Genomic DNA, 14,816 nt, shown 5'->3' with positions numbered 1-14,816 from the left:
GAACCCTCATATGCATTTGAGAGTTCAATTCCAGGGATCTTTACTCGATAGAGCCTAGAGGTCAAAAGTGGACATTATTAGTTACCTATAATGTCAAAGGCTTGAAACCTTTTGTAAGTATTTACCTATGTACCTACTTCAGACAAAGAGATAGGGCATTCACTTCGTCTGAGGATTTGTCTGTCTGTTAGAAACATTTAGTAAATGTCTAGGTAGATAGACTAAATTATATTAAACTGAAAGGATCAGGTTTTGATGCACCGGAATGTTCAATGTAATGTAATATTTAAAACGTATGTTCGTTTTAAAATAAAAAATAAAATAAATGATACTTACTTAATTTGTTTATTTTTAACCGACTTCAAGAAAAGAAGGAGGCTCTCATTCGACTGTATTTCTTCGGTATGTTTGTTATGCGATTACTGGTCCAATTATGAACAGATTTTGATGATTCCTTTTTTGTTTAGTAGGTCATATTTCGGAGACAATGATCAATATTATTCATATTCGGTACCTGCCTACCTACCTAATAAATTGAATTATTTTTTAATTTTTAGTGTTTGTGGTTATTGTAGTCAGTTTTAAAAAAAATTTAGTTATTTATCTGCTAACAAGTAGGTTATCTATTCGTCGAGACTAATCTAGCGGGTAAAAATCGTTGGACATACTTATTGATAGGGTTGAGAGTTGAGACCCTGGCACACCCCTCTTTTTGATGTCCATCCATGCTTTTCCGGTGGTATCTACCTACTTAATTAGAAGGGGGCTTCTGTCCGAGAAAAATCCTAAGTAGGTAAATAGATACTAAAACTCTCCAAATCAGTCGTCTCAATTTTGTCTACTCTTTGGGGCAAAGTGCTAAACTAGTTAAATGAGCACAACGGAAGTAACGGAAGCGCTAAAGCGCTTTGCAATGCTTTATCTGCTCATGGAGTTTACTTTCGATCTTTTAAATAACATTAATTGAAGCAAAGTCACGTAACGGTTTCCGTTTTCTACAAAAGTCGAAAACTACTAGCTGCTAGGGTTAGTTAGTTAGTATGCGGCATTAGAAATGCGATGGTGCGGTCGGCTCCCTTCAGGCCGCGCGCATTCATGGCATTTGATCGCACGGCAGTCGCTCGCCTGCCGCCGCGGGGGAATCGCGGGCGCCGCGCCATGTGCTCGTGTGTCACTCGGACTGTTTACTACGCTCACAGGCATTGTTATCGTCCCGTGCCCGCATTCTAATTGCGCCCCGAACTTTAATATGATCGCACGCGACCCGGCGACCTCACTTTCATTCATCGAAACAAGTTGACGAGTGAAAATGAAATGGACACAGTGCAACTTAAAATGATAATTGCCGTGATACTCTTTTGTTTAGTGTTGGGCGCGGCGCTTACGGAAGCGCCTGATGCCCCAGATGCCTGTTTCCGTGTGCCCGGTGAGAACAGTGTGGAGTGCAACGTACGGACGCTGTCGTCGGACCGGGATGTGGTCGGTTCGATGCACTCGGACGGCGCGGAGAGGCTCGCGGTCCGGTGCGCCGAGCACCACCAGGAGAGCACGATCAAGGATCATTACTTCGGGAAAATGCAAGGCTTGACGGAGGTCACGTTGACCGACTGCAAAATTCTTCGACTGCCCGGTAACGTGTTCGAGGGACTGCGAGGTCTCAAGACGCTGAGGTTACGCACCATGAACTATCAGTGGGGCCACAACAAGGAATTAGAACTTTCCTTGGGAGCCTTCAACGGTTTACGAGAACTTCACATCCTAGATTTGGCGTACAACAATATTAGAAAAATACCTTCGGACCTTTTTTGTGCCCTGGAGAATATAATCTCCCTAAACTTAACGCGTAACAAAATCAAATTTGTCGATGAACTAGGCTTCGGTCATAAATGTGGATCCACGCTGCAGACTATCGATTTGAGTTACAACGACATCATGTCCTTGCCAGCTGACTCTGAAATATTACACTTGCGGAGACTAACGCAACTATTTCTGCAGAACAACAAAATAACGGAGCTGCCGGGCGAAGTTTTCAGTGACTTACTGTCGTTAAAAGTTGTTAACCTATCGGAGAATGCTATAAATTACTTGCCAGAAAGTTTATTTCAGAACACTAGAGAAATCCGTGAAATATACTTGAGCTACAATGAGTTGGAAATGCTGCCTAAGAAATTATTTAATAGACTGGAACAATTAGTGGTGTTAGATCTTTCGGCGAATAAATTGAAAGGCAGCCACATAGAAGATGAAACGTTCGGAGGTTTAATAAGATTAATTGTGCTCGACCTGTCACACAACGCTCTCACCGGGGTCGGCCGAAACATGTTTAAGGATTTATTTATTTTACAAATTCTTAATCTAAGCAATAACTCTATCGCGCTTATCGAAGATAATGCGTTTTTACCTTTGTACAACTTACATACTCTACACTTAGGACTGAACAAACTTCGTGTTATCGAAGATCACGTATTTAACGGACTTTTTATTTTAAACAAGTTAAACTTGAACAACAACATTTTATCGTACATCGCAGAAGACGCTTTCAGAAATTGTTCCGATTTAAAAGAGTTAGATTTAAGTTCTAATAAATTGACGAAAGTTCCCGAGGCTATTTTGCAATTACCGTTCTTGAAGTCTTTAGATTTGGGAGAGAATTTATTAACAGAAATTTCAAACAATTCGTTCCAAAACTTATCACAGCTAACTGGGTTGCGTTTAATTGACAATCAAATTGGAAACCTTACAGCGGGAATGTTTTGGGGCTTACCTAGCCTACAAGTACTCAATTTGGCAAAAAATAAAATACAGTCGATCGAGACCGAAACCTTTCAAAAGAACGCGCAATTGGAAGCCGTTCGATTGGATGGCAACTTCATTTCTGATATAAACGGAGTATTCGTGTCATTGACAAAGTTGTTATGGCTGAATCTATCCGAAAACCACCTTGTATGGTTTGATTACGCCTTCATACCATCGGGCTTGAAATGGCTCGATATTCACGCAAATTTTATAGAAGTGTTGGGCAATTACTATAAGATTCAAAAAGATTTACATGTCAAGACTTTAGACGCGAGTCATAATCGTATCGTTACATTATCTGCGTTATCAATACCTAACAGTGTAGAGCTTTTGTTCATAAATAATAACTTTATAACTAGTATCGAGGAAGATACATTTTTCGAAAAGAGCAATTTGACCCGAGTCGATATGTATGCCAATGAAATCGAAAGTTTGGATATAAATAGCTTGCGTATATCGAGTGTTGATGACAGAGCTTTGCCAGAATTTTATATCAGTGGCAATCCCTTTCGGTGCGATTGTACGATGAAATGGCTCTTGCTGATCAATTCTATTACTTCCCGACAATATCCGCGCGTGATGGATTTAGAAAACGTTATATGCAAAGAGTCCTATGTACGAGGTGCTAAATTTCTCCCAGTAAGTTCTCTCCACACAAAAGATTTCCTCTGTAAATATGATATTCACTGCCCAGAAGACTGCCATTGTTGCGACTTCACTTTTTGTAATTGCAAAACTGTCTGTCCTCATAACTGTTCATGTTACCACGACTCGACAAAGACCACAAATGTTGTCGATTGTTCTGTAAAACAATTGAATTTGGTGCCTCGGGACTTTCCTATTGGCGCAACTCACATTTATCTAGATGGTAATTTTTATAACGAACTCAACGAAACTGTTTTCGATTCAATGCGTAAATCCTTGGTTTTATATTTGAACTCCAGCAACATTAGAAATATTCAAAATGATACTTTTAGAGGTCTTGGCGAATTACGAATATTGCATTTGGATAATAACAAAATAAAACGTTTGCATGGACTCGAGTTTTCCAAGCTGAGCAATCTAAAAGAGTTGTATCTTCAAAACAACGTTATTGAATACATTTCGAACGCCAGTTTTTCCTCTCTGGGCGTTCTCGAGATTTTACGGTTGGACGGAAACAGGCTCGTAAATTATGGCCTCTGGCATTTAGACAATAACAAAAAATTACAAACTCTGTTTTTAAGTAATAACTACTGGTCTTGTAACTGTAAATATTTACAAGGATTCCTAATGTACATATCACAGAATGTCGAAAAAGTAATAGATATACAGAATTTGTGGTGCTTAAATGAGAACGTGAGCCCGGCGAAGAAGCCATTGAATTTAAATGTGACAGTCTGTAGCGAAATAAGCGATACCTCAGTGATAAGCGCGTTCTTCGTCTCCAACAACATCCCGCTACTTGCCTCCGCACTCACTGGGTTCATGCTTATTTTATTAATATTAGCTTTAGTGTTCACATTTAGATACGCCTGCAGAATGTGGTTATACTCAAATTGTGGCATTAAGCTCTCTCCCTTAGCGGGCGCCTTTAACGACGCTGATAAGCTTTACGACGCTTACATTTGCTACAGCCCCAAAGATGAGGAATTCGTTATAGAGTCTTTAGCGAGGGAGCTGGAAAACGGCTACCCATCCTACCACCTTTGCCTCCACTATAGGGACGTGCCACAGTTCGAAGCGACCTATGCACAGTTTCCCGACTTAGTAGTCGAGGCGACCGAGGCATCGAGACGTATCATAGTAGTGCTATCTAAGAACTTTATTTTAACGGAATGGTCGCACATAGAGTTTCGACAAGCCCTCCAGCGGGCCCTTCGTAAAAACCCTCATAAATTAATAATAGTCGCCGTAGGGCTCGTACCACGCGACCCAGAATTAAAATCATATTTCAAAACCGGTTTGGAGATAACGTGGAAAGAGAAACGTTTCTGGGAAAGATTACGATACGCGATGCCGTCTTCTAAGCGACGCGGCCACAAGTTGAAGAGGCTTAATTATGGAAGGAATTCCAACACCTACACAATGGATGCGTCTGTGCTAAACAGTACGTGCCAGACGCTGTGTGGCAAATCCGCTAACTCAGCGGAGCGTTCGCCTTGCGATAGGCCGTTGTCTGAGCACATCTACTCGACTATAGACTCGGATTATTCATCGAACGATTTCCACGGCCGCCACAATCAGCCCCACTCCGTTGTCTTACAGCACACAGTGCAAACGTACCTGGTGTAAAGAAACGTAGTAATTATTCAGATCGATCTCATTTGTAACGGTAGGCATTGCTGATATTTCGCTTTGTTGTGAACGTAAGATATCGTCCGACGTTGTATATAGACCTACTAGTGTTTGTATAGTGTAACTTTTGTACAATAACGATACCAAATTACGCATTTCAGTGCGATGTGCTTCTAACGTATTTATTGCCTTTGTGTTTGAAAGAAAATTTTATAAGTATTAATTCGAAAGACTGTAAATTATTATTGTGTAGTTTTAATCTAATTACGGCTGATGTTTGTATAGTCCTGTAATTAAAGAAGTTTATGACTGAGAAATTTCTTTCTTTTTATTTCTAATTCTATACTACACAATATATTATATACAATATAAAAGTTAAGCAAAACTTACGAGACAACTTATTTCCAAAACGTAGAGTTTAAGTGCCTATATAATTTGCTGACCTCAATTATTTTTTTCTCCAGATGATCATTTCACATGTTTTACCGTCATTTTTATAGTAATATGACGTTATTAATAACTTTTGTCTTGATTAGATATGTTAGGTTCAAAAAAATGCCAAGGTAGATCTATTTAGATCTAAATCTAGTAATTAGTAGTAAATTTAGTATCTTTTTAGATAAAATTTCATAAAATCTATTCGAATTTTCGACGTATCAACATTGTAGCGTATTTTATTGTTCGAGTCAAAATAATGTGAATGAATGAGATTGTATGAACGACTCTTTTCAAGAGTATGTATGTCACAGACTGCATTTGTACAATGTATCATGAACGTGGAACAAAAGATTATTTTAGACCACGGGAAAGAACAATAACGTTACATTTCGTATACATTTTTGATGTTGAGGATTTTTAATGTTGTATGTTAAATTGAGGGAGGGATAGAACAAATCCATATAAGTATTAAATTTTCAAAAGTGTCTGTCTGTCTGTCACAGCCCATCCCATCACTTAACCGATTTTGACGAGTAGGTACTTACCTACAGATATAATAGCTGCTTGCATTTCGGAGACAGAAAAATCTATGAGAGATTTCTTTAAGGTAGGTATAACGTTAATCCACGCGGATGAAATCGCGAACATGATCTAATTAATTTATTATTTATAAACAGGTAGGTAGGTAGTTGAACTTGTTTAGGGCATGTATGATTAATGAAAAACTTCATTCTTTTATACGAAGTTATTCAGTTTCAAGAAAGAAAAGTGCGTAAATAAGTATAGGTAACATTGATTTTGTCAAATAAATACATTTCCTACTTAATTTTGAGAAATTATACACAGTAGATATGCCAAGTGAATTTATATTAAGTACTAGGTACTATTACTTACCTATCTAAACAGTTCTTTACATTTTAATATTTATGATTTGAAGATAATGACCCCTTTCCAATCACTTAATGGTAGGGGGTTTTCTTGGGTTAGTAATGAGGTGGCTCCCAGATAGCTCTGCAACAAATTGAAACAATCTAGGCAGGTAGGTACTTAAGGCAGATCTTATTTAAATGCTTGAATTTAACCCAGAGTAGTTGAACAATTTAAAGAAATTGATCATTCAATTTATAAAACAGAGCGGGACAATAGAAAATATTGCTTCCTCCACTTGAAACCTAATTTCGTGGATGGATAAAGAGTGATGTTCCATTTTAAAAGCTAGATGATTTGCGACGCGCGTGGACGAGACGCGTAGAGGGCGATCAATTTACTCGCAAATTATAATAATACTAGCTGATGCCCGCAGCTTTGCCCGCGTGGATTGGTCAGATCCCCTGCAGCGTCAGGATCGAGGAGTTGGACTCCGATTTTTTTATGAAACAATGTCGCAAAGTTCCTCTATCGATTAAAAAAGAAATGACGCAAATCGGTTCAGAAATCTCGGAGATTTCGGTGTACATAGGTAGAAAAACACAACTCCCTTTTTGAAAGTCGGTTAAAAAAGTAGCCTATGTTACTCCCTCGCCAATTCTCTACTTGTCTGTGAAAATCCCGTCAAAATCGGTTCAGCCGTTCCCAAGATTAGCCTTTTCAAACAGACAGACAGATAGACAGACAGACAAAAATTTTAAAAACGTGTGATTCAGTTATAGTATCGTTCAAATACCCATATGACCTTAATATGCGGTAGTTATTTCGAAATTACAGACAGACACTCCAATTTTATTTATTAACTAGCTGATGCCCGCAGCTTCGCCCGCGTGGATTGGTCAGATCCCCTGCAGCATCAGGATTGAGGAGTTGGACTCCAAATTTTATATGAAACAATGTCGCAAACTTCCTCTATCGATTAAAAAAGAATTGACGCAAATCGGTTCAGAAATCTCGGAGATTTCGGTGTACATAGGTAGAAAAACACAACTCCCTTTTTGAAAGTCGGTTAAAAAGTAGCCTATGTTACTCCCTGGTCAATTCTCTACTTGTCTGTGAAAATCCCGTCAAAATTGGTTCAGCCGTTCCCAAGATTAGCCTTTTCAAACAAACAGACAGACAGACAGACAGACAGACAGACAGACAGACAGACAAAAATTTTAAAAACGTGTGATTCGGTTATAGTATCGTTCAAATAACCATATGACCTTAATATGCGGTAGTTATTTCGAAATTACAGACAGACACTCCAATTTTATTTATTAGTATAGATAAAAAGTATAGATTTAGGTATTTACTTAAAATTTCAGCAATTCGAATCCCTTCTGCTTTAGTAAAAGTTGTGTTACAATGTATAGCTTCAACTCAGGGGTCAGATGCTGTGTATACTTTTAAGCTGAAGTGATAACATATCGATAAGTAGCCATACTCAGAATAATATCTACCAAGATAACGTTGTAAAAACCCACAATTTCATAACCAAGCAAACATTAACAAATAACAACTCATTTTTTTAATAAGAAATAATAATGTCTACAGTAATGCGTGTACCTATCCAATTATAACTATGTTGGCAAGGATTTTTAACCTCCGACCCAAAAAGAAGGGTGTTATAAGTTTGACGTGTGTATCTGTGTATCCGTGTTTTTGTGTATCTGTGTATCTGTCTGTGGCATCGTAGCTCCTAAACTAATGAACTAGTTTTTTTTGTTTGAAAGGTGGCTTGGCTTGATCGAGTGTTCTTAGCTATAATCCAAGAAAATCGGTTCAGCCGTTTGAAAGTTATCAGCTCTTTTCTAGTTACCTTCACTTGTCGGGGGTGTTATAAATTTTTAATTTGCACTTGTAAATAACAAATAACAAAATATAATCTAAAGCTTTTTATTTTACCTCCATTATTTTTAACTAAATTTATGTACATATTAATTGTTTACGATTTTCTCAAAAATCAGTGTAACAATTTTCATGATTTTTCCATATTTTTGTACATTATCTAGAAAACATCGCACGCCCAAACATAGGGTAGCAAAGTCAATAATAACAGTGGAAGTTGATTACCAAACTTGATTCCACCCTGCGACTAACCGAATTGTCGCCATGTTAAAATTTTAGGCGTGAATAGCGACCCCCCATGGTTGCCTATTAAATTTATTGCTTGTAAAACGACGAGCTAATTTAGAGGTACATTTTATTGTGTTAGCTTAACTGCTTTACTGTGAGTGGCGCCGCGGGAGGATGTAGGCCAATTGTTAAAAATGAGGGTTGGTTTTGGACGTTAAAGAGATTTGTCATCTTGAACTTTTCTCATAAATTCACTAGTTGTATTCATACATATCTATGGTTGTATTGCAGTTGCTACTCTGATCTTCGCAGTCTAGAATCTAGAAGTCTAGAAAATAGAAGGAAAATCATCGACTACCAAGAATGTCATTTTTTTATTTATAGCGACAAACAATCGGGAATAACGGACAATTATAATTTAGATAGGTAACAAGGATAAGCAAGCTGAATAGCCTAATTTCATGGATCTGTCGAAGAATCGATGTTCACTGGAGCAGACGTATTCTGGAGTGAGTGGAGTGAACCCTAAATCGGTACCTTTCTTATTTTGTACCTCTAGACTAGAGGTGGCGAGGAGTGGCTAGATGCAAAAAGTGGGTATTGCGCTCTCGTAAAGACTACGTCCAGCTGTGGACATAAAAATGCCATTGATTTGAGATCTTTCTCTTTTTTGACCGACACAAAAAAGGTGAAGGTTTCAAATTTGACGCATATTATTATTTTTTCAGATCATTATAAAATGATTTATTTACAAATGTTTATTTACTGCCTCCGAGGAGGTGCCAAAGTTGTCCTCACGTTGATTTTTGTCCAATTAATTTTATTAGACTAGCAACAATTACATTTGGTAATAATAAAGTGGTTGAGAGTTAAACAGAGTTTCCTGATCTTAAACTTTGGCAAGACTAGGTCATGCGTTATAGTGTTGTTTACTCATACTCGTTACCAAATAGAACAGGTAAACATAAACATGGTAAGTACAAGCAGGAATCAAGAAGCGGCACATATTGGTACATAGTATGTAAATAGTAACAAAATTATGCTAAGGTTGCAGAGTTATTTTGATATTGACGTGTCGTAATCGAGAGTGTTTGACGTAACTTCGACAGCACGCGCCGATTTAGAGCATGTAGGCCAAGAGTTCTAGCAACGCATATCTTACAGCTGCCCGGCTAGCATGGACAGTAGATAAAAATTATATCCCCCGATTATATCCACTGATGTCATACAAATCAGTGGATATAATCGGGGATATAGTTTTTATCTACTGCCCATGCTAGCCGAGCTGAGGTGGCTGAGGTATAAAGCGTTCCATCTCATAGAATAGAGATAGGCAGTTATATCAATTAGTGTGGAATCATCAGAAACCCTGCTGGTCGATTTTGGAAAAGTTGCATAAGTAATTGCTACAATTTCTTTGTGTTTGTGCTTTCAGTAATTGTGATTGGCTGAATTTATAGTATTCTTGCTGCGACAATGAATTCCAGGCAATAGTGATAGAGTGTCGGCATAGGTGTCGGTCAATCAGGTGTGATTGTGATCGTCACATTGTAGCTGACAAACTACGGCACCTAGAGTTTACAGAACAAAGCCTAGATTTCCAAAAGGCAGTCTTAATTACTCAATGGTTTAAGGTGTGGAAGGCAGTCACAAATACTCAATTATGGACTTAAATTCGGAAGATCTTGCTACACGGCAGTTGAACTACTTTTCGTACTTAGCTTAGCACAAATTGTACGTAGGTACCTTGAACGTAGGTAGGTATGTACCTAACTTGTTTAAAAGAAAAAGATAAGTAAGTAACTATTATGTATATCGAAATCTGCCTATTTTTTAATAAAAAGATATTCTTCTTCCTTAATAATATTTTCTTGAAGTTTATTGTTATACCGACGCCGCCGCCGTGGCAGCATCCCCTAAGCCGTATACTGATTATCTCATATCTATCTTCCCCAACTTCCAGAGTCCAATCTCTACGGTCTTGTGATAGGAATTGTTAGTTTGGAGAATAGAAATGGGGTTCAGTTTGTACCATAAAGCACAGACGGAGGGAGAAGACAATGCTCTCATCGCGTCGCGTACTAAATTGGTCAATGAATTCATTAATAGAGCACATCAAAGTGAATCGAGCACGAATCAAGGATGATCTAGGTTAGACAGTACCGGATCTAAGCCGCGTTCGAGGCACGTACCGCACACTTATCTGATGCACGGATTGGAATTTTATATCGTTGGACCATCGTTGGACATGCACCACGGCATAATCTGCTATGAATCGTCCTTTACCTTTCATTCTGCTTCCCCAGTTGCAGATTCATTGATAGTCATTGACTTTTATAAAAACGCATTGTAAGAGTCACTGCGTCATCTTCTGTAGGTAAAGGTCTACAAAAAATATCGGTCATTAAAACAAATCTATGCTGACGAAGTCGCCGGAAAAGGCTAAATAATAATATTAAATTTTTGACCCAGCGGTCTTACACTTTGGCAGAAGGGAAGTCCGAGTATAACTTCTCCCAAGAGGAAAGGCTGGGTTGCTCTTTGGTTCATACAGTAACGACGTAAACTTTATTAGTCATACTTGTATAATAAAGCTGCGGGGCGCGTTTCTGTTTTTATAGCCCTCTATGTGTTTATCTATTACTCCGTGTTTTGTTCGCGCGGACTTTTTTATATAGGCTCATGGAGGCCATTGATATAAAACAGCGAAAGATAGAATTTATGTAAACAGTAGCTTTTGGATAATAAATAGTAATATTGAATTCTTTTTACATAAAAAATTGCAGCATTTAAATTTCTAGCAAATATGTTAATATGTCCTTTTTTAATTCTAGTGATTACTGATAAAACATATCTCAATTTTAGGAAATAAAGATGTACATACTCTAGATTATCTAGCGAAAATCGCATCTAGATATGGCATCGAAATGTTGAGATTAATAATGTCAAAAAAAAATTCTAAGTAAACTTATGTGGTATTCTTGAATTTTTAAATCAATGGTGATGGTAGTAAAAGTTATGGAGCTTGTAAAAATTGTTATTATGGCTTTTTATTGGCTACGGCTATTTAGGTTATATTATCAAAACATATTAAATTCTGTGTAAGCTCTGCCGTGGCTCTACGTATTTGATTTGACTCAGCGAAAAGATTATATCTAACTTGACAAGGTTTTAATATAGTCTCTAAAATCCTTGTTCTAAGACAGGATTACTTCATACAGGAAGATTTCTAGACTATTGTTGAGTCTCTTAATTGATGTTCGCGGGATTACGAGCCTTTCAATCGTACTTATGATAAATTCGCATCGCTCGTTCATGCAAGCCTTTTCCAATTAGGACTAAGCCTTAGAGTACCCAGGCATTAAACGAGGCATTTTATTTCTAAAACCAAGGTCTAGGCAGTTAAATTTTGTAACAACCCTCGCCCTAAGGAAAGCTTGGCTGAACACAGGTAATTTTTCAAAAGGCTCCCTTTGCGACTTGAATAATCAATAAGACCAGTATAGTCCTATGATTACGCAGCTCAACTTTGAGCTGGAGGTGCATGTTTTATTAAAGGATTTATACTTTTTCTTTTTGTGTATGAGTTTGAAGGAGTGCGGTGAGTACTTACCTAGGTACGCACGGGTAGAAATAAACGAATTACGCTTAGGGGAGTAGAATATCATCCTTAGGAGAAATTCTTTTATTTTAACCTTGCCTACTTTCAGTTTTATAGCGACACCAAACATACGTTATGTACCTAGTAAGTATATTATATTGAGCGAGAGTAGATACCTACCTACCTATTATAGATTTCTTATTCTCTATACCTAGGCGAGAGGACATTAAGGTAATCTACCAACTTACTACGTACATAGAGAAAGCGTGTTATTAGGGCTCCGTACCTCAAAGGGAAAAACGGAACCCTTATACTTCGTTGTCTGTCAGTCTGTCCGTCCGTCCGTCCGTGTAAAAATCGATTTGTCGATGTTATCGAATCGATTGAAGGACAAATCAATAAACAAACGCAATTTCGTATTATAATATTAACGTTCCGACAGCATACTCGTAGGCACGTAAATCTTGCTTGCTTGATGGGTGAGATCAAGTAGATAAGTAGGTACCTGCTTTTATTTATTTGAATTCCATTTTGGCCTTCTAAAATAATTTTGGTGAGATTTTGGTGAATCGGTAGAAATGTTTAATTTGGACTCAAGCAACGTGGTGGGTCTAAACCTCACATTTCTCTTTTAAATAGGTCTTTGTATAGTAGACAGTTATTTACTTCAATACTACTTTAATGTGGGCATTAAAACCTGTTTATTGACAATGCTAAACTTGTTACTGCATCAGAAAGTAGGGCGGATACCGATGTGAAAGTTGCCACTTATTGGATTATTCTATCACTAGACTCGCTTTAGAATAACTATTAACTTGAAGTCGTTTTATATTTAAAAGATAAAGTTAAAAACAGCACTTAAACCAGACCCCGCGAATTGCCGATAGGTAGCGTTAATACAGTAAAATTGTTTTTCTATTGCTCGGTGTATTTTTCGCTCAAAATTTTTCCTTTCATTTGATATCACACTCGATACTATAGCAGAAAAAAAAAATGGCGGACCATAACAACGAATCAATTGACACCTCATTCATCAAAATCGGCCCAGTAGTTTAGGCGCTACGGTGGAACACACAGAATCTCGATACAAACATACATACATACACAGGTACATACATACATACATTGACTGCTAAAATCACAATCCTTCCTTTGGGCATTGCCGTAGTCGGTTGAAAATAGACAATATGATAGGTATACTCAAGTAGTTTAAGTCTTATTAAGCGAGTTAAGTACAGGATAAGTAGTTGCTACTTAAATTCTTTGATCAAATGTCAAATTAGATGCTACTTAGGTATTTCGTTCAAACAACACAAATTCGAAGTTAATCATGAGATTGTCAGGGTTTTAATGTTCTTACTCTATAACCTCTACAACATAGATAGACCATCACTGTGACCACTCATCATCATCATCATCATTAGCCTGTGGACGTCCACTGTTGGACATAAGCCTTCCCTATAGAGCGCCACCACACCCGGTCCTCAGCCTTCCTTATCCAGCCACTTCCCGCCAGCCGCTTTATACCGTGACCACTAAATACTAATAAAGGATTTTGAGAAAAGCCTTTTTATAAAACCGCATGGACAAAATCACGGGAAAAAGCAAGGTAGTTGAAATATATAATATTTTTTTTTCTTAACTAAAAATTAGCAGTACAAGAATGACAATTTAGTGAATTTTACTCGTGCATTCTGAAATCTAAATTAAATATCAGTCTCTATTATTTCGTAATACTTTTAAAATTCAACTCGTGTCACATTGGACATCTATTATTTAAAAATTGCTGAGATTCCGAAAGAATTGACTGGATTTCAATTCAGACAGCGTCCGAGAAGATGGTAATTTTTATACCTACTCGGAATCTTCAATTCGCTATAACTAAGAGATAAGCTGATAGACCGAGAGCTGGCAACGATTTGTTGCAAGTGAATGGCGTTTATCCATACTTAATATTATAATAAATGCGAATGTGAGTCTGTCTATCTGTCTGTCTGTTACCTTTTCACGGCCCGACAGTTTAACCGATTCTGACGGGTACATGGTTAGCTTATATCCCGGGGACAGACATAGGCTACTTTTTATACGCGAACGAAGTCGCGGGCATCCTCTAGTTATAAATAAATAAATAAATAAAAAGTTTCATTAGCTCACAGAATAATACAAAAGATGTGAAACACTACAAAATTAAAACTAAACTTAAAACTACGAGATAAACAAGATAAAGTTAAAAACTAAAACTCGACTACTAGTTATCGTCTTGATAAACAATAAAATATTATAGTTTTGGTTTTCTGTCGCTTGGTATATTTTAATGTTGTTGTACATTTATGTTCACGACTCAGAATTTATTCCTCTTTCATTTGACATCCCACTCGATACAATAGCAAAAAAAGTTTTGGAGACCCCCATTTTTTTGATGTAACATCCGTTAGGTCAATTTTTTTCCTTTACAATATAACATTTGTCACCCGGGCCTTTACAACGAATCTAAAATCATAACCCTTCCTTTTGGCTTTGCTGCAGTCGGGTAAAAATCCAAAAAATGATTTCATGTGTGATCGAAGGGTCTCCTGCTAGCCTATTACTACTGCCTCAAGCGTAAGAATTTGTCTTCACTTTTTAAAATACAAAAATCGTATGAACTTTGCCTATTTGGAGTTTTATAATATCTTTGGGGCTGTCGATATTTGTTTTTCCTCTTTACGTACATACC

The 14,816-nt window shown here is 37.4% G+C and overlaps 1 protein-coding gene across 1 annotated transcript; it reads left to right on the top strand.

Moving 5' to 3' along the window:
• The first annotated feature begins 1,108 nt into the window (after window positions 1–1,108).
• On the top strand, window positions 1,109–5,389 carry LOC123870085 (toll-like receptor 7). Its single transcript, XM_045913252.1, has one exon. It carries the CDS (start codon window positions 1,315–1,317, stop codon window positions 5,068–5,070), a length of 3,756 nt encoding a protein of 1,251 aa, XP_045769208.1. The 5' UTR covers window positions 1,109–1,314; the 3' UTR covers window positions 5,071–5,389.
• Window positions 5,390–14,816: the final 9,427 nt, after the last annotated feature.

The sequence above is a fragment of the Maniola jurtina genome, chromosome 12 (genome assembly GCF_905333055.1).
Source record: "Maniola jurtina chromosome 12, ilManJurt1.1, whole genome shotgun sequence".
NCBI lineage: Eukaryota > Metazoa > Arthropoda > Insecta > Lepidoptera > Nymphalidae > Maniola > Maniola jurtina.
Note: the sequence above shows the minus strand (reverse complement) of the source record. Positions and strands in the feature narration are given on the sequence as shown.

Bases quoted from the DNA above. Each gene is read 5' to 3' on its own strand.
- LOC123870085 (XM_045913252.1), top strand. From the start codon at position 1,315: ATGGACACAGTGCAACTTAAAATGATAATTGCCGTGATACTCTTTTGT.